Here is a 25,338-nt window from a genome sequence, read left to right on the forward strand (position 1 = left end):
CTGAATAGAGTAGAACAGTCCAGTAGGCAGCGAGTGGACAACCCAAACACGCAAGGTTTGCAGACAACTATCAAACAACGGCGGCCTGACAGCTTTTTAAAGCAACAAAAGATCTTTACCGGCAAACAATGTGACCAGCTGAGAGGAGCAGCTTGGCGAGAAACACATGACAACCAACTTTGGTTGTTGTGAGAGGCGCACTATGGCATCTCAGCCAAGGTAAGCAGACCGAGCCGCGGCTAGCAGCTAGCAGCGGGGCGCTAGCTTCACAGCCCGACTGACGTTAATTAGCCGGACACGGTTAGCCTGCTCACTGGCGTCGTACAGTAAACTTTTAGTTTGAAACTATTTGAAAATAATACAAGTCTGCGTTTGTATGTTAATTTATTTTACCTATGGTTAATGTGCAACTGCCTGACAGGGTTTTCAGCTTGATAAGCAGTTCGGGGAAGAGGTGGAATCAGCTGGAAAGAAAGAACAGGCTTGTGTGTGTGTGTGTGTGTGTGTGTGTGTGTGTTTTCCTCCCCCCCCCCCCGTCAGCTGTGTTTTTAACAGCTTCTAACTTCTACAGGTGTAGTTTTAACCCGACTAAGACGTTTGTGAAGTTGTAGAAAACCTCGACCCCCTCTTGTTTTAGTAGCTCGGAGTTTGTTGGAGAACAGATTAACTCAAGGTTTGTCTTCAGCGTGTTTTTGTTACTTCACTTTAAGTCTGTTTTCAGTTTCCAATTTGTTGAAACGGCCGCCTTCACACTTTTGCACCGTGCAAGCTATAAATGTGGACAACAGGATGCTTATTAATACATTAAGTCCTTTACACCAAATTAATCCGCCGTCTGTGTTTTTAATTTTACATTTATAAACAAACATTTCAGAAATCCAATTTACAATAATATAGGACAAAATAGAAACAGCAAATCCTCACATTTAGGAAGCTGAAAGCATTCAGTTTCACAAATTGCAAATTTGTGCTTTACAAATGCTAAAATATTGACCCTAAAGTTGTGGTTTTTTTTTTTTTTTTTTTTTTCAGATGTTGACAACATAGGCAGTGCAACATGACTGCAGCTGAAAGAATAAAACAATTTATAGTTACATAAAATCATAACATAACTGGTAGGAGAAACAGCCCTAACCTTTTCTACTATTGTAGTTGGATATCCACCATTAGAAGAGCATCTGCACTAATGAGCTTTTTTGGTTAGTTGGCTTGTCTGTTGGGGCAGGCAAACCCATAGCATCATAACTAAGCGCTAGTTCAAGTTGATTGAGCATCTTTAACTTTAAGCTTTATAAAAACGGAAGTTTTTAAGCGTAGTCTTAGAAGTAGAGAGGGTGTCTGCCCCCCTAATCTGGATTGGGAGCCGGTCCCACTGGAGAGGGGTTTGGTAGCTAAAGGCTCTGCCTCCCATTCTAGTTTTGGAAACTCTGGGAACCACAAGTAGGCCTGCATTCTGAGATCGAAGTGGTCTAATCGGACGATATAGTACGATGAAGTCTTTTAAATATAATGGAGCTTGACCATTAAGAGCTTTGTATGTAAGGAGAAGGGTTTTAATTTCTTAGAAGTAGGAAATTATAGGACTATTAGTCATGCTTGAAGTTTAACTAATGGGTTAGTATCTTCTGGTTTCACAGATGAATATAGCTTGGTATCATCTGCATAGCAGTGGAAGTTTATGGAATGTTTCCTGATGTTGCCTAGTGGTGACATATACAGAGTGAAAGTTATTGGTCCTAGCACAGAGCCCTGTGGAACTCCATAACTAATGTTTGTGTGTATAGAAGATTCATTGTTTAAATGAAAAAATTGGAATCTGTCTGGCAGGTTGCAACTACTTTTTCTAGGATTTTTTTTTTTTTTTTTTTTTTTAAGAAGAGCTTTGATTACAGCAACTTTATAGGCCTTTGGATTTGATCAGTCTAACTGGCTAATATGAACGTGTCTATTAAAGGTAAAACATCTTTAAGCAATTTGTTTGGGGCAGAGTCTAAAAGACATTTATGATTCTATAGCTGTTGTACATGAAGATCTATCTGTAATGTTTGTGTGAATTTTTTCCCTAATAGCTACGAACCCATTGCTGCTCAGAATTAAGAGAATACTAGAGTCAACAGCACAATGGATCTTAGTCAGCCTGGTTACAGTGCTAAAAGGAAACTGAGTGTTGTTCTAATTGTCCTCTATTACTGATGATTAATATGCTGTTCTGCCGTTACGGAGGGCACTTTTAAACATAATTAACATTTTTTTCCAGGCCAAAGGGGATTATTTTAAATTGGTGGAACTGCACTTCCTTTCTAACTTTCGTGATGGCTCCTTTAACCTGCGTAATTTGCAAATTGTACCATGGAGGTCGTCTCCTCTGATTAACTGCTTTCTTTTTTTAGAGGGACAACAGTATCCAGTATCATATGCAGTGGGGCCCCAGAATCATCAACTAGATAATCAACTTGTACAGGAGTAAAATGAAGGTGGCTTCTCACCATTGTATTGACAAATGGTGAAAATGATGAAGAAATCATTACCTTAAATTTGTTCACAGCATTTTCAGATAAACATTTGCAGTAGTGGATTTCTTTCTAACTGCTGTGTATTCCATTATTGTAAATTCAAATGATATTAGAAAATGGTCAGACAAAGGAGAATTTATAATGAAATACAGTGAAATTATCAATTTCAATGTCGTATGTAAGGAAAAGGTCTAAGGTGTTACTAAAAGAATGCGTGTTTATTTACATTTTGGGAAAAACCCAATTGAATCTAAATGATTTAAGTGCAGTGTTGGAGGCACTTACTTTCAGCAACTACATGAATGGTAAAGTCACCCACTATGATTAATTTATCTGTATGGATCACTAAATCGGACAGAAAATCTGACAATTCAGTCACAAACTCACAAAGATTAATAGACTGGAGGACGGTACACAATAATAAATAAAAGGGGTTGTTGAGTTTTCCAGTTTGGGTGTGAAAGCCTAAGAGTGAGGCTCTCAAATGAGTTATAACTATGTTTAGGTCTAGGGTTTATTGGCAAGCTTGAGTGAAAGATTGCTGCTACCCCTCCACCTTGGCCTGGGCTTCTAGGAATCTGATAGTTATTATGAGTTGGGGGGTTGAGCCATTTAGAATGACACATTCTTCCTGCTGCAACGAGTTACAGTGAGACAGGATAAATCAATTTGATGGTCATTTACCAACAGGGACATTTAGTCATTTAGCAGACACACATGAGGTACGAGGCAAGCAAAAATCTAAGTCAAGAAGAAAAACTTCAAAGCAAAGTCCTAAGTGTCACAAGTGTTTACATTTTATGAGATGCAAGAAAGATGTGTATATATATTTTTTGTTTTGTTTTTAAAAAAAATAGATTTAAGTGCATAGGAAGATGCAGAAGAGTTTTGTTTTCAGCAGTTATTTTGAATATTGGGAGTGAGCGTGCTGAGTTAGGCAGCTCGTTCTGCCATTGTGGGATCATTGCGCTGAAGAGTTTTGCTTGGTGTCTTCTTTGCGGTGCTGGAGCAACCAGTCGTTTGTTGGCAGCCTGAAGCAGACGGGAGGGATTGTAGACCTGAATGAGGGAGTTAGGTAAGCAGGAACTGTTGAGGAGATCACCCTGTAGGCAAGAGACAGAGCTTTGAACCTGATGCGAGCTGCTACAGTAAGCCAGTGTAGAGATCTGTAGAGAAGAGTGGTGTGACATGAGTCCTTTTTGGGACTCCGCCCCCCAACCTATTGAGCGAGGAGTGTGAGAGAAGGAAAGATTGGTGGAGAGTCCAGCTGGGGTGGCTGTGCTCTGTGGCGTGATCCAGGTTTCTGTAAGTGCAAGCAGGTGAACAGCTGACTGTAGCAAAAGCTGGAATGATGTCGGCCTTGTTTACTGCAGACTGGCAGTTCCACAGGGCAAGAGAAAGAGGCTGGTGACAAAGTGGTCTGGGTGAGCGTGCGCAGGTGGGAAACATGATGTCTTCTAGTAGGATGCCATGTCCTGCGTTTGCAGAGGAGAACGGGGATGTGCCGAAAACATGAAAACAAACTAATTTGTGTGCCTTTGTTAGATCGAAGGTGTGAACGCTTGGTGATTACTAAGCTGAAAAAAAAATACCAATAACGGACCAAATATCCACTTCACCAGAAGAGCAAAACTTTCTACCTACGGTTCTTAACTCTAGTAAAAACACACTAAATATCCAGACTCAAGAGAAATGACAGAAACTCTCTACCTCTGAAACCAACAAATAAATTTCAAACAGCTGTTACTTGTTGAGTATATCTCCTGTCCTATTTTGGTGCTTGTCCTGATTAAGATGATAATATTTTCTGATATTTAATTCTTTGGGGTTTTGGTTCTGTATGAGTAGTAGTCTTAATCATAATCGCCTAACAAAAGTTAACTCCGCTTGTGTTCATTTTTAGTTTAAATAATTTAGGTGGGCAGGAAACAGATATAGAGTTTCTGTTGGGCAAAGAGCAGTATAGTTAAGATCATGACATTCATTAGCATAATTAAATTCCGTGGTTGAAAAATTAAAATCCTTAAGAGTTGGTAATGTCAGATTGTATAAACGTCTCACTGTTCATACCTGTGGATGTTGTCGAGGGTTGGAGCGGAGGATGCAGGAGAGGTGAGCACATCAGAGCCACAGGTGTGTCCAATGGTCAGTCAGACACCAGAAACTGAGACGCCTGGACTGGAGAAGGTGGTCCGGTTGACCAGATGAGGTGTGGCAGGTGTCGTCTGATGTCTTCTTTCCAGGCCTTTCCAAGACAGGCCGATGATTGTCTGACAGGGCCAGAAGACCGCGGGTCTGTACTATGTGTCCAGCAGAGGTTACAGAACCAGACCACGGCAGCATGACATCATGGCCCTGGGTCACTGAACTAACAGCCAGGTGTATAGACTGTTAAGTCCATATAGCTCGAGGTATTTTGGGCTGCAAGGTGCTTCTCCTGGGCAGTGGCAACGGTGGAAACCTAGATATGTTTATTTTAATTTTTTTGCTTAGTTTTTTTCAAAATGTTTGATGGTCTCTTGCAGGGTGAAAACTTGTAGGCAATTTGCACAAACATTGACAAACTACAGAAGTAACGTGTTGGCCCTAAGAGACTGGCAATCTGTCTAGGATGAACCCCCCCCCCCCCCCCTCTTGCCTAATGACAGCTTTAATAGACTCCAGCCCCCCCCCGACCCTTAATAGGATGAGCTGTGACAGATAATGTGTGTATAGATGAAGTGATTTATGCTTTGTGACAACTGCAACATCATATTCTGAACTTGGCTCATAATCTGCCTTTTATTATTGTTGTACCTGTTGCTGTTTATCCTCATATTTTGTGCCTGTTGCCTAATGGTGCTTAGAATCCCATTATGTACATGTTGTTTTTATAAACTATGTGCTTTCTTTAAAAAGCAAACTTCTTTCCTTTCACTAATTGAACTATGCTGTGCTTTATTTGTATCTCTATTAAAAATGTTGGGATACTTTGACAACCTTTCTGGTTTGGATTTGGCTGGTTCAGTATCTGTACTTCTTTCTTGTGGAATATTCTGTGGTGTGGAATGGTCATTTTTACCTTTTAATTCCCTAATTGGTTATGGATTTTATGCCCGATATTTTGGTATCTGTGATTGTCACAGATGTTGTCATTCAGCATAGTTGAGGATAGAGTAGCATCAGGTGTAAAAGTACTGAGCTCACATCTCTTAAAAGATATCAGAAGCCTTAAGATTCATTCATATTTTTTATTTTTATTTTTTTTATACTTGCCTGATATTAGTGTTACATTTTTAGTGTCTCGGTTATCGGAAGATGTTATACACGTCTAAACTAAAGGTGTTGTGTTTGTTGTGACAGTAGATCGTGCTGCAGGACATTGTCAAAAAGTTACTCCAGTAAGTGGCAAACTTATTGCTGCTGTTGATGGCCATAACAAACATGGCCATAATAAAACTTTTCACGTTTATTTTGGGTAATCCTACAGAATCCCACATTGAAAGACACAGCAAACTGCCAGTGACGGTGGCCCCAAGCTTTTAATGTGTCACTCTTTTTGTGCATTTATAGTTTATTCGATCCAATATTAAGGCTGAGTTAATGGTAGATTAATTCAGGACAATTTAGTTCCACCCATCAACATTATCAAGATTATTATCAACATTTTTTGCTTTGGAGGAACAGTGTGTGAAATTAGGAGACACAACCAGCCTGTCGTTTTTCTATGGCTAACCTCGGCCTGTAACCGGGCCATGCTAGTTTGAGTTGTCCTGGTACTTTGGTCCGTCTCTCTGCTACATTAATGAGTAAGCGCTCATCTGCTTGGCTTAATCCCAAATCTGTGTTGCCTCACTTGTTGCCATGGAAGCATCCCATTGGGGTTGCTGTAAACAAGTATGATCAGCACTGTTTTTTGGGAAGAAAACCACAAAACTAAAAATGTTACGTATCCAGCTTATCCTATTTAAAGTTTTAAGAAGTCTAGAAACAATAGAGTCTACTGTTGTAAATTGTATTTTTTTGCCATTTCCACTATATTAGGACAAGTAGTCGTAATTATCCATTTGATGTATGTGTGGACCGCATGCCATCTTTGGGGACTAGAGAGAACAGATGTGAACATGGTGGTGAATTCTCATGGCATCTGTGTGTCTAATTACACTTGTCTGTAGATATGATGGGCACTGTCATTTCCCAGTAGATGCTGTTGCTCTGCCCCTCGTGAGTTTGCACACTCAAAATTTTCTGATGTCTTTAGTCAAAACTGATTTCATCAGTTATGTTTGTTTCAGGGTTTAAAATGCATGTAAAGTGTAAAACTGCAAAATCCATATTTAAGAATTGGACTATAAAGCAGTTTCAGACAATGGAGCATGTCAATAATATTACCTCTTGCAATTATACTTAAAGTGGAAAAGATGTACTTGCAAATGGAATGTTCCTTCTTTGTTTGTTTGTTTGTAATATTTAAAGCGCACACAATGAAGAGAGAAACCGTCTCCGCCTCCGAGCATGGGAACAGAGGAACCAAGAAACCAGCCAAGCCAAAGAACTCAACCCTGAGAGTGTACCACTCTTTGGGGAACCATACAAGGTAACAATTCTTGAAGTGAAAATCTTGAACAATGGGACTGTCTGTCCGACTGAGACATTTCTATCCATTTGTCTACTTCATACACCGTTTTGTTTGCAGTTGGTATCATTTAATAAATGCTTGGACTTTAAAAAGCTGTAGCCATTAAGTATCATAATTTTTTTCTTTTTTTTTTTTTTACTTTTATAGACTAGAATTTTAAATACATATAGTGCTTCAGATCACTGTTATCATTATTCATTGGCCATGAAACAAATGTCATTAAAAAGAAGAAAAGAGATGTAAAAATGAAAAAATGATTGCCTTAAATTGTAAGATTGAAAAGCTCAGTCCTGTGTGATGACTGCACAGTAATAATTGATTCAGATAAGCTCATCAGTTTTTCAAATTATTTAACTGACCATGTCTTGTCTTATTTGGATTTTGCAAGTGGACAGTGTTTTGAGATAATTTATAAAAAACTATGTAGATCTGTAAGCAAAATGCACAAGAATGTGATCTTAAAAATTACAGGAAAGTTGTCATATGATAAAATTACTGTAGAATGCACTGGATCAAAATATAGTGCCCTGACAATAAAAAATGGTGTCCACAAATCTGGGTTTAATTGCATTGAACAATAGACTCTATATTGGTTTTGCTTTCTGTACTTCAGCATCAGTAAGTGTGGTATATTGGAGCTCACAGAAAAATCTTTCTTTTCAAGACAAACAAAGGGGATGAGCTCTCCAGTCGAATCCAGAGGATGCTGGGCAGTTATGAAGATGTGAATAATCCCAGTCCCCTTTCCACTGATCCTGCTCCTACTTATGTGAACGTGTCAAAGACAGAGCAGTGTCAGCCTGATAAATCAACCAAACCTCCATTTCACACCCAGGTCCATTACATGTCCATCCAAAGCCAGAATGCCCCCTGTAGCAACAGGTCCTCCTCTCAACCGATGGGGGCATCGACTGCCTCCTTTTCTCCCATCCAACATGGACATTCAAAGGCTTCTTTGAACCACAGTCAGCCGGACCTCATAACACATGAACAAAAGGAAAGTGAAGCCTTCTCGAATTTCAGGGATCGTGTCAGCCTTCCCCAGGAAATGTCTGCTCAGTCTCCTGATGCTAAGCCGCTAGACTGCCTACATTCCAGCGACCACAGTAACACTGACACAGACCCTAAAGTCATCTTTGATAGACCTCAACTTCAAGGGTCCCCAGAGCCCCTATTTGCATCTGCCAGCACCATGGATGTGTCCACATTAAACATAAGGCAGTCTCCTAAAGATGCATCTTTACCTCAAGCCAATAAGACAAACACACTGCCCTCCCAGACCTTCCCTTTACTCCTGTCATCTAAGCAACCCAGTGTAGTTACGACTCAGAAGCCAACAGCCTATGTGCGGCCCATGGATGGTCAGGACCAGGTGGTCAGTGAGTCACCTGAGCTAAAGCCTTCACCAGAGCCATATGCACCTTTACCGGAGTTAATCAACAAGTCTGACCAGGGCAAATTGAAAATATTGCCACAATTTTTGGAGGTGAGTGTATTATCTTAAAGATAAATGATTTAAAATGTTAGATTACAGTAGTTTAATAAGGAGGGATCAAGAAAGGCAGAATAATGAAGTGATTTCAGCAACAGAGATTTTTTTTGATGGTTAGACTCCTTCAGTGTCGACCATAATTTAGAAATGTCTTTGTTGTTTTTGACTTTGGTAGTTCTGGTTATTCTACGACTCTCTAAACAAATGCAACAAACCTTTTAAAACACTAGTACTCTATTGAATATAATTGTAGGACCTACTTTACTTATGGTATGGAGTGCACACTCACTGTCCACTTTATTAGGTACATGATAGTACTAGAAGGTGCTGGAAAAATCCCTTAAAGATTTTGGGCCATTTTGACGACATGGCATCACACAGTTGCTTCAGAGTTGTAAGCTTCACATCCAGATCTCCTGTTCCACCACACACCAAAAGAGCTCTATGGATAAAGATCCCGTGACTGGAGGCCATTTGAGTACAGTTAATTCATTATGTTTAAGCTTTTTGAGATGGCACACTGTCCTGCTGGAAGAAGCCATCAGAAGATGTCCTGTGGCATGTTAACACTTGCGCAGGTTACTATGTGACCCAGTAGTGTGGGCAATATTTTCCTGGCACACATGACACCAGCAGCCTGGAATATTGATACTGTAAAGGATGAATCCATGCTTTCATATTGTTTACACCAATTTTTGACATTGCCATCAGAATATCACAGGAGAAATTGAGACTCCTCAGACTAGGCAAGATTTTGCCAGTCTTTAACTGTCCAGAGTTGGTGAGACCTTGTGAATGTTTGCCTCAGCTTTTCTGTTCTGAACTGACAGTGGCACCCAGTCTGGTCTTCTGCTACTGTAGCCCAGCTTTTCCAAAGTTTGATGTGTTGTTCAATCAGAGATGCTCTTCTGCAGATCTCAGTTGTAATGAGTGATTATTTGAGTTAATGATTCATTTCTATCATCTTGAACCAGTCTCATCCTTCTCCTCTGACCTCTGGACAAACAGAGATTCTGATTCTCTGTAAGCCCTACATTAGGTGGTGCTCTAAAATCCCAGTAAATTGGCAGTTTCTAAAATACTCATACCAGCCTGGTTGGCACAAGCACTCAAATAACCTTTCTTCCCATTCTGATGTTCAGTTTGAACTTCAGATCTTCTTGAGCATGTTTACATGTCTACATGCATGGAAGTGCTGCCATGTAATTGGCTGATTAGATATTGGCATTTAATTAGTAGTTGAATGTTGTGTAGCTAATAAAGTGGCCAGTGAAGGTCTCTACTATTTTGACTCTAAAACTGAGATGTTGTGATGTATCAAATGATCTTTGTGTGGTGGTTCCATGGACTGTGTGGCAGGTGATACAGTAGGAAAAGGGAAGTCCTATAACATGGTTTTTAGAGTTTTATTTTTTCTTTTCTTTCTGACCTGTACATATACACTAGGGCTAAGAGGATTGTGTGTCTGCTAATCTCATGATATTCTCTTAAACCTCTTCAAAGTTTTGACATTTTATGTGAATGGACTTTTTGTCAATGGGATTTTAAAGAAGCACAAAAATCTTGGTTGAACCCCAGTTCAACTCTCCTCATCTGTTCTGTCACATAAGCATACACACAACCCTTGCACCTTCAGTACTCAGCACCCTTCGTTACATCCTGCAGCAGTACAGTAATGTTGAATATGCCACTGTTTTCACTGCTGGGACTGGTCCAGTTGCAGGATAGCTTGGCAGTGACTCACTCCTCTATTTCTAACCAAGCATTCATTCCTGAGCTTTGTACTTTGTCAGCACAGGTCATGCATAAGCATTTAGCTTCCAATTCACTAAAAGGATGTTTTGGATATTATTTCAAGCAAATATGATTTGTGTACAATAGCTTCCCCAATAGCTTTGGTCAGTATAAAGCTGTCGTAGGTCAGGAAGCAGACTTCCATCTGTAGTCACATATGCCCACACATCAAAACAACTTTTTTACTGTCAAATGTGAAAATGACTTTTTTTTTTTTTTTTTTTTTTTTTTTTTTTAAAATGACATTTCATGTGTTGTACATTTGAGAAGACACCAATATAGGATTAAAATACTTTTGTCCACCATGCACTTTAACCATCTAATCTCATGTCTTACACAGGTGCATGGCATGAGGTGGGTGTCAAGCAGTTTGGGGTTTGTGCTTCTATGTGAGTTTTAAGTGTGACCTCAACTGCCTCTGATAACTTCACCCCTGGGTTCAGCAGAACAATAAATGAGCTTTGTTACAAAATTGCATAACTGCTCTAGGGGCCCATTCACTCTGACCTTATCTCAAACACTGTCCATTCAGAAGGGAAAAACTACGAGTCCTGAATACAAACTGAAATGCAGCATGTTGACTCACTCACAATCAGGATTTATCTGATGTAGGGATTGGCCCATGTTGCTGCCTGATACGGGGTATTGTGTCACTATAGTGTTCGAGACTGAAGTCTGCAGTGATGTAGTGTGTGTGATTACACATAAAGATGTTTCTTATATTTTGTGTAGTCTTTCAGTTGGTTGGTCTCTGCTTTTTCTCTCCTATTGACTGGTGACTTAAAGATGAAAGTTGGCATTTTTTTAATAATTGCCAGGAAAGGAATGTATATGTAGTTTGTGTGTGTGTGTTGGGGGAGAGAGAGAGATGTGTGTATGTTTGGCCTTTAATTTAAACGTGCATGTAGATTTTACAAGTGTTTTTAGAAATGTGAAACAATTTTTCTTTCTACAGGCAAGGACAAATGAAGGTCAGTGTGTTGAGGACATCTTAAGGGTAAGTCCAGATCTTTAAATTTCACATTGGGCTGAGGCCATTAGAAATAATTATGGCAATGGAAAATTTACATCATTTGAGTTCATAGCTGCTTGTTTGCACAAAAGGGCCTTACTACAGACTTGGATACATTTAGCCTCTTGAGTCAGGATTCACATGTTCATCTGCACACAAACACAGCAGTGGAGTTTCTGACTTCAAATAGTGCTGTGAAGCAGTTTTCCAGTGAATGCCTCTGACAACCTGTTGTGGTAATGTGCGTAGAAATGCAGCAGTGTGCCAAACGGGAAGGAAGATGGCTGCTTGCCAATAAACATGAAAGTAAACAATGTGGAATTAACAATAATCAAAAACAATCTGCTTAGCAAGTATTTTATAAGGAAGGAAGTGCATTAATAAGGAAGGAAGGGCATTAATTACAATCACAAGGATACACAAACGTGGAATTTTGGTGAGAAACAGTTTAATAATTTTTGTTTTCATGAAAAATCCTTAGTATGTATGTTCAGTATTGTGAAAACTTACTCCAACACATTTCCACTGAGACTTAAATAAACCAGCAGCTTATAGTAGTCTTACAATAGCCTTAATAAATGTGTTTCATTTGCACATAGGCGGTTTAAGATCATTACTGGAATAGCTTATTGTGCCTTTGGGGTTTTCTTAAACTCATCAGGGCAGGGTCTCAACAATATACTTTGACCCTTGCTCTTTGAAGAATTCTTGCTGTTTGTCTTTGAGCCACAAACTGTTGTGATTCATAGGTTTAATGTGACATTTGCTTATGACACAACACTTTTTTTTGTTTGTTTTTTAAGTTGGTAGAACCAGTTGGACTAGTGCAAAGTATTCTGTCATGTTTTCATTAGCTGTGGCCATTTTGCTTGTTTTAAACTATCTTGACCTTCCAATAAAATGTTTTTTTTTTTTTTTTTTTATGACAGGTAATCATTCACATTGTATTATTTGTTACAGTATTATCCACTGTATAACATAAGACAAAATTCTCAGGACTAGGTTTCCCCATATGTTTGTCAAAATGCTTGGTAATCTTGTTGGTATTGGAACGCAGCCTGACCCTCTGCTGCTGCAGTCCATACACTTTGCAAATCATTAACATTGATGGGATATGATTATTTATAGAAACAGCAATGGCTGGAATTGTTTATGCTGTAGTATTCCTTTAAAGTCAATAAACTGTTTTAAAAATCCCAAGGGGCATAAACACTGTGCTGATTGATTCCAATTGATTTTTTTTTTCCCCTTGCTTTCCTATTTTCTACAGGAAATGACCCACTCATGGCCCCCTCTCCTCACAGCTTTACACACACCTAGCTCAAATGAATCCCCCAAGTCCCCATTCTCAGCCAAGGTAAAAGCTCGAGAATTATTTTAATCTAATCTTAATATATAGATGTTTGTGTACATATATCTGCTGTTAAGATAAATGTAGATGGCAATTTTCAGATTTCTGTTTTTATTTATTTACAGGAAGCAGAGTCTGTCCCTTCATTTCAAGTTCAAAGTGAGTAATGAGGGAACGGGGGAACAAGACAATAAAAAGAATATAACAAGAAGGAATAGATGGCTAGATGTATCACTGAATGAAAGCCAGGATTGACAAGATTGTCATCATGAAACATGAGCTTGACATTCTGTCATTCCAGTCGCTTTTTTTTTTTTTTTATTCCACAGGTTTTTTCAATGCTTACTACTCATCTCAATTTTTCCATGTTTTGATCTGAATCCAAATCAGTTTTATTGTGCAAACAAAGAATTTGACTCTGGTTTGTAGTGGCTTTCAGTATTACATTGCAGGCACCTCTCATGGTGAAAAGATGCTTGATTGTAGGTATAGGAGCTATTTGCAACTAAATACAACAAACCAGACACGCAAAGCTAATATGGCATCAATTATTGAATGCAGCCTACAGAAACCACAAAACCCATTTGAAAAAGATGTTCAGTGACCCGACCAAGGGAGCAAACACATTGAAATTGGCAGAGTACCTCGCTGACAGACACACTGACTTTAAGAGCAACAGTGCAACAGAGCAACACACTGCACTAGTGCATTAAAGTAGACTTGATACAAATGACTCAATTCACATCCTGGCAAAGGTCTCTGCTTTCGAGTACATGTTCTTATTTTAGTCAAATAGATTCATTTCAGTCTTTCAGGAATGTTCAGATTTCAAATACTTTTTATTTATTTATTTATTTTTTTATGTCCTTGTATAGTTTTACTAACAATATGGACATTTAGGCAGGTATCTGTAGGAGTCATAATTTCGGTGTCGTGACAGCAAGGTTGCACAGATTTCACAGGGGATTGTTTGAATTAATTGTTGTGATTGCAAATTTCTGTATGGACTATTTAAACACAATGACAAGATTAAAGCAGATACAATGACATTTGCAGTCATGAGTAAGCACAGTGTTATCAGTGTAGCAGACATGTTAATGTATTGATCACCATAAGTGCAATTTTAACACTTTGTGTAAAAACTTGGACTGAACTGAGTTTCTTCTTATCAGCCAGTGCAATATTACAATTGATTATAAATGTTTGTCTCTTTCCAGAAAGCTATGACTCCCTTACAGATCCATCCCAGCCCAATCAGAGCAAATCATCGTAAGTGACTTTAAAGGTCTTCTAATGTCACAGGATGACAGAAGATAAGCACCTCAGCTACAACCATTTACAGTTAATGGACCTAAAAGACAGTGTTGCATCGAAGGGTCAAAGTCTGTGTAACTAAACGTAGTTTCCATTGCAGAAGCAGTTTATACGTTATACAATCAGATTGCATTAATGAGATAAAACATAGTATTAAAGGTATGTTCCTTAAGAACATTTCTAGAGAAAAAAATAAATTCCACACATTTCTGCCGTTGCTTCTTTGCAAACAGTGTTTGCCGATTGGCCAGAAATGCTGAATCATATTTAATTATAATGATTAATTCTTTCCCTGTGTGTTTTGTATTGTAGATCATTTAAAGCACTGGAAGCCGCACATTCCAGTGGGTTAGAGTCTGCCAGTTCCAGTGACTCAGAGAGTAGCTCAAGATCAGAGTCAGACAGTGAAAGTGCCAAGGAGGAGCCACCTAAACCCACAGTGGACAGCTCAATTAAAACTGAGGTAATTTGCTAATTGTCCTTATACACGTTGCATAAATGTATTCTCTCAACAGTTTTCTTTTGCTCTTCTCATATTTTCAATCCTATTGCTATTGTCTTTTTATAGCCTGTTGCTCCAGCAGTGCACAATCGTGATTGGCAGTTGGTAAACTGGATTACATCCAACCATCAGAACTCCAACACTGAAGGTCAAGGAAGAGCACTTATCTCTGAGAGAACTGCTCACAAACAGCTACAGCCTACTCACAGCTCCGGGCAGTCCACTGTTGATGTGGTCGACCCCACCAGGGAATTCAATGTTTCCTCTCACCAAACAGAGCTCAGCAACAATATTGCCAAACCTCAGCAGTTCAGTAAAATCCCTCAGGACAACTGTCTCCAGCAAAGTAGCCAACGGTCTCCCTCTTTTGATTCCTTCAAACTTCAATGCAACACACACTCCTCAAAACCAGCAAAGGCAGGTTGCCCAGATCACACTGAAGCAGCTCCTAAGTTGAAGTCTGAGAAAGCTGCTGCCACAAGAGAAAAAGACCCATGTTTTACAGACAGACTACAGGTAAAGAAAAAAACGAGACATTCCAAGAAAAACAAGGACAGCAGTGACAATAAAAGAGACCCTAAGAGGACTGCCAAACGCATGTCACATGGCAAGCGGAAGGCTCGATCAGATCCTGAGCCTGAAGCCACACCACTGCTCTATGGTCATTGTCCATCATGTGGTGTGCGATATCCCAACCCCTGCTCCTGCCTCTCCCAGAGTCCTGCTCAGACTGACCAGTTGTCTCCCATCCCACCAGTCAAAGTCAGTTGTAGCAAAGTCAAAGCAGAGACCAACTGCTTGAAGGACACCAAGGTGCCTCACAAAACAACCCACAAGGGCTTAGAGAAGACTGAACATACAGCCAAGGGTTCTGGTGACCTCAGCAGACCTATGTGCCTGCTTGTGAAGATTGATCTCAATCTGCTCTCAAGAGTCCCCCAGGCCTCCAGAAGCCACCGGGAGACACCCAGCAATGGAAAGAGATCAGCATCGTTCATAGAGCAAGATGGCGTGGGGACTGATGCTTCCACAGTACACAAAAGCGGCAAAAAGAGTATTCCCCCTAATGTGAGAAATATGAGAGTTTAGGGCTTTCTTGTTAGCGTACATGTGCATAGTGAAAATCCTATTTCCATTGTAATGTCATTTCTTCTCTTCTAGGCTGAGGTAGACAAAAAGAAACACCCAAGGAAGAAACAAAAGCTGGAAAACAAACTGGAGTAGGTCCCATAAATTGCAGGAATTGTTCCTGGTTTTTATCATAGACAACATTACCTTTTCTTTAATGACATTTTTTTTTTTAACTGCCACTTTGTGTTTGTGTGAGAGTCAAGTTCTCTGATGTTGCCTACAGATTTTTTAGCAATCCAGCAGAGGACCAGGAGCAGAAGAAGGCCAAGAAAAATCATGTACAGCCGCAGCAGTGTCTGACAACAAAAGACTCAAAGTTACACAAACCCAGTTCTGAAAAGACCCAGGAGTCCATTAAAGATTCTGTAAAAAGAAAAGACCCCTGCAAGAACAAGAGGAGGAGTGTAAAAAAAACAGAGCAACCACAAACTGTAAAGGTAACTGACTATAAGCACCAGGCCTGTGTATGAATATCAGACTAAAGCATTGCTTCTTCTTCCTAGATGTGACTTCATCAGGTACTAATAATTTTAGGGATTGTTACAGGGGAAGATGTTTATTAATGTAGCTTTCCAGTACAGTTGTTATATAGAAAGAAAATATGTTGTCGTTGTAACCAAATGTCTGCCTTACAATCCCAGCAGAAGCCGTCAAAGAGCAGCCTTGCTGTCCCATCATCTCCACAGTCCATCAGGGAAACTTTAACAAATAGACCCTTGCTCAGATTTGAGGACAGGTAATCAATTTGCATTTCCTAGAACCCTGTTTGTGTCTGAAATTTCTCCCCAAAATGTGATGTTTCCTCTGTTTTCAGACATGCTCATTTGTGTTTCTGTGATTAAGAATGAAAATCCACAGATTAAAAATCAGGGTGGACTTTAGCCGTGTACTGTATCAAAACGCTGATTGATGCCACCTATGTAATGGGAGTTCCCTACAGGGCCCTACTGTAAATGCTAGGGTATGAGGTAGAATGCCTTTCAACCTATGCTCAGATGTGCATCACTTTATTTTCCACACTGACAAGCTCAGTAAATGGGCCCAGTTCTGCTTTTTCTTCCTGTGTGAGCTCGGTCTTATTTCTGTTTTGTGTGTAACCATTAAACCCTTGTCGGAAAAGAGATCACTATTGTTTTGTTGCCACAAATTGAACTTGATGGTAAATGTGTGGCTTCAAGATTTCATTTATTTATTTGTGTCTAAACCTGTAAAATCTTGTGGGAGTGGTAACTTGTAGGAAGTATGGAGGGTGAAGAGTGGTGAAACTGGATAGTTGTTTAGTTATTTTAATATAAAATATCTTATCTAAAACTGCTTCTTTCATCTGCAGGCAGTATCCAGTGAAGCATTACATAAAAGAGGCCAAACGACTGAAACACAGAGCAGATGCAGAAGTATTTTTCTCTTTTGTGTATTTAAATTCCTCTTCCATTTTTCCCTGCATTCTACACAGTACAACAAGGAAATAACAACAACTTATATTTATAATTTTCTTTTCATAGTCCGATAAGCTCAGTAAAGCTTTCACCTATCTGGATGCAGCAATGTACTTTGTTGAGAGTGGCATTGCCATGGAAAAAGATCCACAGATTTCCACGTCTTCCTACACTATGTATGCAGAGACAGTGGAACTTCTCAAGTAAGAGCTTTTATAACAAGTATTCTGTACTGTTAGTATTTTATAATTATGAATTTGCATGTTTGCTAACCTATAGAGTGCAAGTGTTTCTCTTCTATCTTGTGGTCACAGATGTTTGTGTGTGTCAGATCTAGATTCATAATTAAGTTATATTTAAAGCTACAGCATCACATTTGGGAATTTACAAATTTTGATTAACTTTAGCATTTTTTACTTGCACAGGTTTGTACTGAAACTTAAAAACACTGTGGACCCCTCTGCTCCATCCTCAGAAAAGGATTTTTTAGCTTTATGGTAAGTTGTTCTGCTTTGTAGCTTCCTTCTTCTCTTGTTTTTGTTTTTTTTGTTTTGTTTTTGTGTTTTTTTAATAATCTGTGCCTATGAAGTGTTGGGATTAAGTTGACATTGGCACCTAAACCAATCCATAATGTCCATCATTTAGGGTTATGTAAACAGGCCTCCCAGAATGCAATAGAAAAATTTGTACATCCTCTGGTCAATGAGCTCATCAAACTGACCCTCAACTAACCATATTTACATAAAACAGATCACAAGGAAAAGTAGCTGTGGAGACTTGTGTCACTGATTTGTGTTTAAAAAGTTAATTCTGTAATATATAGACCTGTTGAGTTGTTTGTATCCTACTTTTTGCGTTATATTAAAGTTCAGAAAAATATAAACACAACAGTAGCTTATTATGTGCTAATGTTATCTGCTTGTTTGTAGATGGCAGCATTGAAATAGATGGACAGTTTAAAAAAAAAAACAGGAAATGGAACGATCTATACCCTTTTTGCTAACATCTGAATTTTTATGTATTTATTTTTGGGATGGATTGAGCCTGCACGAACACAAGCTCAGAGACCACACACATTGTACATGATGTGAAAAATTATTTTATTATATTGTTAGGTGATTGATACAGCTAAATAGTTTTTTTTGTTTTTTTTTTTTTAAATTATGAATAATTCACTCATAAGTAACATTTCATTGTGTCTAGTTTGAAGTGCCAGTCTCTCCTGCAAATGGCCATGTTTAACCACAAACACAAAACTGCACTTGACTACTCAAAGACACTCACTGACCATTTCAATGTAAGTATTATAAAGTTAAATTTGTAATTTAGGTATAGGTAACTTAGTGCTACCTCCAGGATAGCTAAGTGTTTTGTTTAGCTAATTAATTTCCTGTTTCAGCCCTCTGCCCAGGCTCCACACGATCCTTCTGTCTTAACGTCAAAGTAAGTGATCTGGTTTTCACATTACATTTACTATTTCATGGGGCTTTCAGAGTCTACATCTTTTACTTGTCTCCTTTAGAGTCACAGACACCCTGGCTACCACACCCAGCATGCTGTCACCAGCCAAGATGTCCACCAGCTCCGGCCCTGCAGTCAGTCACAGTGTTGCGCCAAGCAGCCGGTCGGCCGCTGTCGGCAGCACTGTGGCACTTCCCCTGGACATCGAACAAGTCGCGTTCACCTACGTCAACATCACTACATTATTCTTGAGAGCTTATGACACCTGGGAGCGGGCAGAGGAGCTTGCACAAAAAGGAAGCGGTGAGAAGAGATGGAGATGTATTAGTGTGAACTTGAAAGCTAAATGAATTATTGCAAATGAAAGCTACATAAGTCCAAAAATTCAAATTCACACTAAAAACCTAAATGAACCCAAAAATGTTAAAAATGAAGCTAAAACTCTCAACGTTTAGGTAGGATAGTTTCTTTAGGCAGAATCAGTTCCTGTAGGGGGATGCAAAGACAGCATTGAAAGGATTAATAATTGTTTAAGATCTGATGTCAGTGTCTAGCAGTGCATATGGAAAATGAACTACTCTCTTGTGTTTTTGTCCTCATTCTCTTTAATGTGTGTTTCAGGTGTGATAACAGAGCTGGACACTGTCGTGGGCCCATTGAGCCTAACTTCAAGTATGAGCTCTATGGTTCGTTATACAAGACAAGGTGTCCACTGGCTGAGGCTGGACAGTAAAAAGTTAAAGTGACCAAAAGCCTGCTACCATCGCTAGATGACTGCAAACCCTCTTACTGCCTTTACTTCACTTCAGTATGTTTAACCAGGACAGCAGCCTGAACTCTCTTCATGTAACATGGACAAGAACTCATCTCCTCAAAAAGGCAGATGTTGCCTCATGTTTGTTGTAAGGCTCAATTTTGAATTTCTCAGTAAGAACACCACATGGCTTTTTATCCTTTTCTCCTGTCTGCACTATCTTACCCCCTCAGCACTCTTTGACAAAACATGGGATACAGCTGGTGTGATCCACATGTTTCATGTCTTTTGAAGGTTTGAAGCACCTCCATGTTCTTCTATTGACTCTACAGGGCTTTATTCACGAGCAACATTAGCCACATTTCACATGTAACCTAAACTGCTGTTTGGTGGTTTTATGGCGCAGCCTAGTTTTATCAGCTGGTTATGGTGAAAATGGCGACACAGATGTTATTTATTGTTCTCATTGTCACAACTTGTGTCTTTATTGTTGCCATACATGGGAGCTGAATGAAATGACCTGTAAAACTAAAGGCACTTGAATCGTTTGTTCAAAATAACATGTTTCCCCTATGTCAGCGTAAAAGAAAATATATATTAAAAAAAGTCTTTAAATATGTTTGCAGAACAGCTATACTATGGTCTAATCTCAATATAAAAGTGAAGATAAATCAAATGGGGGGGGGGGGGGGGGGGAATTGATGGCGTGTTTCATAAGGGCCAGAACTTTTTTTTTTTTTTTTTCCTGTTTTTCAAATTGGTGAACTCTTGTTAGACTGAAATGAATGTTGTGTGCAGTCATAACAATTAGCAAATAATGCAATACTCATTTGTTTGCTGTACCAATACAAAATGCATATTGAATGTAGGCTAATTTATCTGTAGGTCATTGAGAGCAGTGATAACAGTGATCTGAACGAATTGAATATCACAATATAAATAATGGGATTGAAAATCAGAGTTAAGTAAAACTTTTAAATCCAGGTGAGATATACAACAGATTTAGACAGAGTGAAAGCTGTAAAAAGCTGTTTTTCAGCCTTAGCTCTGAAAAAGTGTATGAGCCTGTCCTGTTAATTGCAGCATTGGTTGTTGTCGGGTCTCAACTTTCTGCTCTGATGTGTGGAGTAAGCTTGTGCTTGACTAATTGTCAAAGTGACTGATGTTTGGAAACTTCAGAAACACAGCTCTCTGATGTGATGTGGTTTTGGAATCGTGGTTGAAGGCAGCAGCTCGCAGCTTTTTCTGGCTGTTGGTGGTAGTGACATTTTTTTTAGCCTAATAAAAACAGGCTTGATTTTTATTCTCGTCACCTTGTTGCAGAATTTGCACTTCTGGCCTCCTTTCAATGGTAAATTAAACATCGAAGGAAAGGACAGGCTCACATTTAAGTTTCTTAAAGTGATTCTCATATTGCTCCCTTCTGGCTGCAAAGAGATCAATTTCTAGAGTGATTTCAGTGTAAATGATGGGAGACAAAATCCACATTGATGTTATTTGTGTTATGCTTCAGCTGAACTTTGGATTTTGCCACCCATCGCTTAAAGAGGAATTGTCTTTTATGGTCTGTTTAAATAGCTATATAGTGTCAAAATAATTCTTTCAAAATGTACTGGGATTATGTTAGTGTTATAAGTGACTTCTAAATGTACTGGCCTGTCCTTTCACAAGTCCTCTTTAACTATAGATGTGTCTTGCAACAACTACTTGTAATGACAAATAAAGGGGGAACAATGGCTATTTTTATTTATTTTTTGTTCAGTTTGACTTTGGACTATAGTGGAACGGCCACTGTGATTTAAATCTTATGTGATTACCATTCATTCCCTTTTTATTTGTTTTTCTGCACCAGTAAGATGCTTCCTTAAATTTCCCACACATCTGATTTTTCAATCTGTGGGAATAAAATAAATGGCCAAACAATGGTTTACCACTTTTGAGTATTTTGGAGTTAATTTCAAAGCACTGTTGTACAGAAGAGCACCACCTTTCCCAAGACCGACAGGACTGTGCTAGTCTTTGCTGTTGTGTAGTGTTTTCAATACGAAGCAATAATGCATATTTTGTTGGTCTCAAATTGAAGTGAGTTGTTGGCATAGTTACCATAGGTTCTTATTGGTATACAGGGAATAAAGATTTAAATATGAAACAAGAATAAATATTAGTTGAGATTAGTGCATTTCTTGAAATGAGTGCCATTAGGTTTTGCCTGTTAATTCAGTTGGTGTCTGTGCAATTACATAAGGGCTAAAGAAGGATCACAAAGTGTTCCTAAATTTATTTTCACACAAATTATAACAGTATTTTTAAGTAAGGAGTGACTACACAGGTGCCATGGAATTTGGGATTGTTTTATGTCCACATCAGAAATGGTCTTTAGCCTTACGACAGTTGTCTACACTGCACACAAAGTGAAAACAAGGAATTTGGCATTCAACATGCATAAGTAATGAAACTTCATCTGTAGTTCTTGTCAAACCTGTGGCTTTATTTTCATTATCTTCAGCTGTTGGTACTTCAATAATTAATTTCTTACATGTCCAAATAATTTACAGGATTTATTTTTTTTTTAGGATACTTTGTCTTTTTGTGATATGTACAGAATTTGTGTTGCAGTGTACGCCGGCAAATAAACACTGGAAATTATTAGTTTACTCTTATTTTTCAGCACAAATGACATAATTTGATATGCTAATATAATTGCAATGTTTGTAAATAACACACTGAATTACATATACAGCATTTCAATGAACATTACTTTAAAATAAACACACACACAATACACAAGCTTTACACACTTTCAAACTACATTACTAGTGATTTGTTTAAAAAAAAAAAATCAATTAGCTGTACAACACTTGAGGGATGCTTTATGTGTCTGACTCTCCAGAGAAGTTGGGGTTGGTGAAAGCCGGCTGCAACAGAAGGAGGACATGACTTAGGTTTCATGCCCACGTAAAACTGAATCCTGTTGTCTAACTAATCAATAACTTACCACGTCGAGATTAGTGGCTGTTCTTGTTGGCAGGTTCAAGCCACTCAGTTTATATCCCCGGACACTGAAGACATAGTACAGCAGTCCAACTATCAAGATGAAAATAACAATGGCCGCAATGACAGCGCCAGCTATCACCCCTCCATCTGTACAGAGACACAGCAGATGTGTCAGCAGGGCTGTTGTACTCTTTGAAACTTGTGCAAAACACACAAATCAACATTTAAATATGACTAGTACATTTACCTGTGAGACAAAACTAATGACATTAAGGCTGAACTGCAAAAAAAAAAGTGAGCACCTAATAACGTAACAAGCAGTGACGATACTAACATTTACTAATTAACAAAGTACTGCTGATGGGAGCTTAAGCTTTGCAGGTATTTGGTGATAACACACTAGACACATTCACCATTTTAGTGATTGCTGTCAGTATTTGAAATGTTAGATAATCAGCAATCCTTTTACACACATACAGACATTGAATTCATGCACCATTCGAAATCATAAAGTGGTGTTCACAGACACTCATCTCCTTAAGGAAGGAGAGGCTGCTAGCATGGCCCACAGTAACACACAAATAGTATGGAAACTTGTTCACACTCACGCTGGACACCTGGGCCATCGGTGGGAATAATTGGTTTACCGTTGTCGTCTGTTGTATAGTCTGAGAGACAGAGAAAAATGTTTATTGAAATAAGCCTGCTGCTTATTGTATTCCATCTAAAGGTAAACTAAAAATAATCCTTACACTGGCGGTGGCGGCATGCAAAACCTCTCTTCTGCATGCAGTTGTTGTCGTTCCAGCGTCCGTCGGGATACATCTCAACGCAGTTCTCCTCAGCCACTTGCCCGGGATGAATGGCTGCATTGGGCTCACCGGTAGCCCAGTTCAAGAACCCCAGAGAGGTTTTATCCGTCCAGGCCCAACCAACTGAAAAAGCGAGCGTACAAAGTTCTAGCATGTTTGTAAAATCCTTAATCAAAGCTGCTCTCTCATCACTGTGAGTAGTCTAATGAGGATGTTGGTTCTATAGTTTTTTTTTTTTTTTGTTTTATTTCCATACTCACAGTTGTTGTCCCTAGTGAGGCCGATCCAGATGTTGTGATATTTGCTGGCGTTAAGGTTCCTGATGAACTCCGCCTCTGCTCTGCTGTGGATGGACACCAGCTCTGAGTGGGCTTCCTTGCAGTAGTGTCGAGAGTCTGGCCAAGAAAAGCCCTGCTGACCGTTGTAGACAAAGTAACAGTAGCGGCCGTAGGGGACTGTAAATCGTTGGCACTGCCCATCACCGGGGCCAGGAGTCGGCGGAGGTTTCTCTGAAAGAAAATGTTACGTAGCAGCTTTTTTTGGTTTGTCAGTCACTTCGTGTGTTTCGACAAGAAGGACTAGAGAAAACTAATAGAAAAGGGGAAAAAAAAAGCAAAAGTCCGATCTGTATCTGCTGTACCTTTGGAGATCTTGCAGATGTAATGTTTGTTCAGGTCACACTTGGTGTCATTCCAGGTCCCGTGAAACACACGTGAAGCGTGCATACTAACGCAGCCCTCATTCTTGTAGTTAGTGGGTTCTCCTGGGCCCCATTCAGTGAAAAAAACTGGCCAGCCATCGGTCCATGCATAGGAGCCATCATCCTGCATTACAAAATGAAACCAGCGAAGGTTCAATAATTAAACAGGTGCTTCATTCAAATATCAAAAACTGTATCTATTCACTGATCGTCTCTACATCTATCCAGTACCCAGAGGCTCTACAGTAAATCTGGATGCAGTTTAGGTTAACTATTGTGCTTCGGTCCCCTGAAAGCACCTTGCGCTTGAGTCCGATCCAGGCGTCTCCTTTGCCGTGCAGGACGACTCCAGCGACGAAGGCCTGGTCGTAGCTCATGTCTATGCTCGCCAGGTTGCCGCCTTGCTTCACGCAGGCGGCCTGAGCTTCGTCCCAGGTGGCAGATTCTTCCACCAACTTGTAGCAGTTGTGGTACCAAGAGATGTAGCCAGCGGGGCAGGGGCTCTGAGTTGGAGGAGGTTTGATGCTGCTCGCTGATGTGAAGGGAGATTAAGAGTGAGGTAGGTCTGAAAGCACGTTAGCTGCTATATGTTTGAATTGTTTTCTGTGGTTTAATGTGGGAAGAATACTGACATTTCTTCCTGTAGCAGGCGAAGCTATGATGTTTATGACAGGCATCGTCGTTCCACTTTCCGCTCACCAGGTGGTTGTGAGTCATTGTCACACAGTGTTCCTGTTAAGAAGGACATTAAAGCTTAACGGTAACTGGGAAAACGTCATTTTCAAGTGCGTCGTGTACGTTCTACTCCTGCCTATGAATCGAAACATTCATAAATGTTCCTGCTTTGCCCAACGATACTAAACGTAAGACGTGTAAATAAAAGTATCCTCACTGCTCCTCCTGCATTGTTGGGCTCCTTGTCGTTCCAGTTGGTGTACAGCACAGGGCTGACCCCGTCACTCCAGGCGTACTGATTTTCCACCAAGAGGTCTGATAGACCAATCCACGTGGGGCCCTCCAGATCCCTCAGGTAACTAGACACAAAGTCTGTATGGGAGAAGAGGATCAAATGTAGAAACCAGTTGTCTGTGAAGTGGAGCTGCTGGGTTGATAAATTCCTTTACATAATGGTTTTTCTCCTAATCTTACCATTTTCATACTGGTCATCAATAACTGCCAGTTCTCCTCCTTTTTCTTTGCACCAGCTTCGGGCATAAGACCAGTTGCCTCTAATATCATGTTTTCTTCCTGTGAACCTGAAGCATTTGTTCCTGAAATGCATCCAATCTGCAGGGACCAAAGGAAAGAAGAGTTAATAGGGTCTATTATATTTCATAGTGCTTAGAATAAAGGCTTAATTATTACGCCACAATATCAAAGAACTGGACCACACGTGTTTGATACTAGATAAATGTATATCCCCTCATGGTGCTGCCCAATCTTAGGCCCTCCAT

At 39.5% G+C, this 25,338-nt stretch overlaps 2 protein-coding genes across 6 annotated transcripts in view; one reads left to right on the plus strand and one right to left on the minus strand.

Annotated features, from left to right (window-relative positions):
- Nucleotides 1-22,024, plus strand: aff1 (AF4/FMR2 family, member 1). 5 transcript variants are annotated; one of them, XM_067483440.1, is made up of 19 exons: nt 1-219; nt 6,969-7,089; nt 7,796-8,617; nt 11,373-11,414; nt 12,700-12,786; nt 12,906-12,939; nt 13,998-14,049; nt 14,407-14,557; nt 14,663-15,664; nt 15,758-15,816; nt 15,951-16,164; nt 16,363-16,463; nt 17,058-17,121; nt 17,230-17,366; nt 17,589-17,660; nt 18,367-18,460; nt 18,563-18,606; nt 18,686-18,927; nt 19,246-22,024. In XM_067483440.1, the coding sequence occupies exons 1-19, from the start codon at nt 167-169 to the stop codon at nt 19,368-19,370; spliced, it is 3,516 nt and encodes a 1,171-aa protein (XP_067339541.1). In that variant the 5' UTR covers nt 1-166; the 3' UTR covers nt 19,371-22,024. The 5 variants fall into 5 exon arrangements, with proteins under 5 accessions (XP_067339541.1, XP_067339542.1, XP_067339543.1 ...); XM_067483441.1 differs by having other exon boundaries at nt 16,369-16,463; XM_067483442.1 differs by having other exon boundaries at nt 16,372-16,463.
- The window catches only part of LOC137103278 (uncharacterized), a 16,330-nt gene continuing 12,671 nt past the window's right edge, over nt 21,680-25,338 (minus strand). Inside the window, exons 41-50 of the mRNA XM_067483439.1 lie at nt 25,034-25,171; nt 24,777-24,931; nt 24,517-24,616; nt 24,184-24,416; nt 23,825-24,008; nt 23,445-23,693; nt 23,125-23,307; nt 22,981-23,040; nt 22,374-22,519; nt 21,680-22,293 (exon numbers count right to left, since the gene is read on the minus strand). Of these exons, the coding sequence (XP_067339540.1) occupies nt 22,249-22,293; nt 22,374-22,519; nt 22,981-23,040; nt 23,125-23,307; nt 23,445-23,693; nt 23,825-24,008; nt 24,184-24,416; nt 24,517-24,616; nt 24,777-24,931; nt 25,034-25,171 (1,493 nt within the window). The 3' untranslated portion in view covers nt 21,680-22,248. The remainder of the gene's footprint in view (nt 22,294-22,373; nt 22,520-22,980; nt 23,041-23,124; nt 23,308-23,444; nt 23,694-23,824; nt 24,009-24,183; nt 24,417-24,516; nt 24,617-24,776; nt 24,932-25,033; nt 25,172-25,338) is intronic.

Source organism: Channa argus, chromosome 18, assembly GCF_033026475.1.
Source record: "Channa argus isolate prfri chromosome 18, Channa argus male v1.0, whole genome shotgun sequence".
NCBI classification, from domain to species: Eukaryota; Metazoa; Chordata; class Actinopteri; order Anabantiformes; family Channidae; genus Channa; species Channa argus.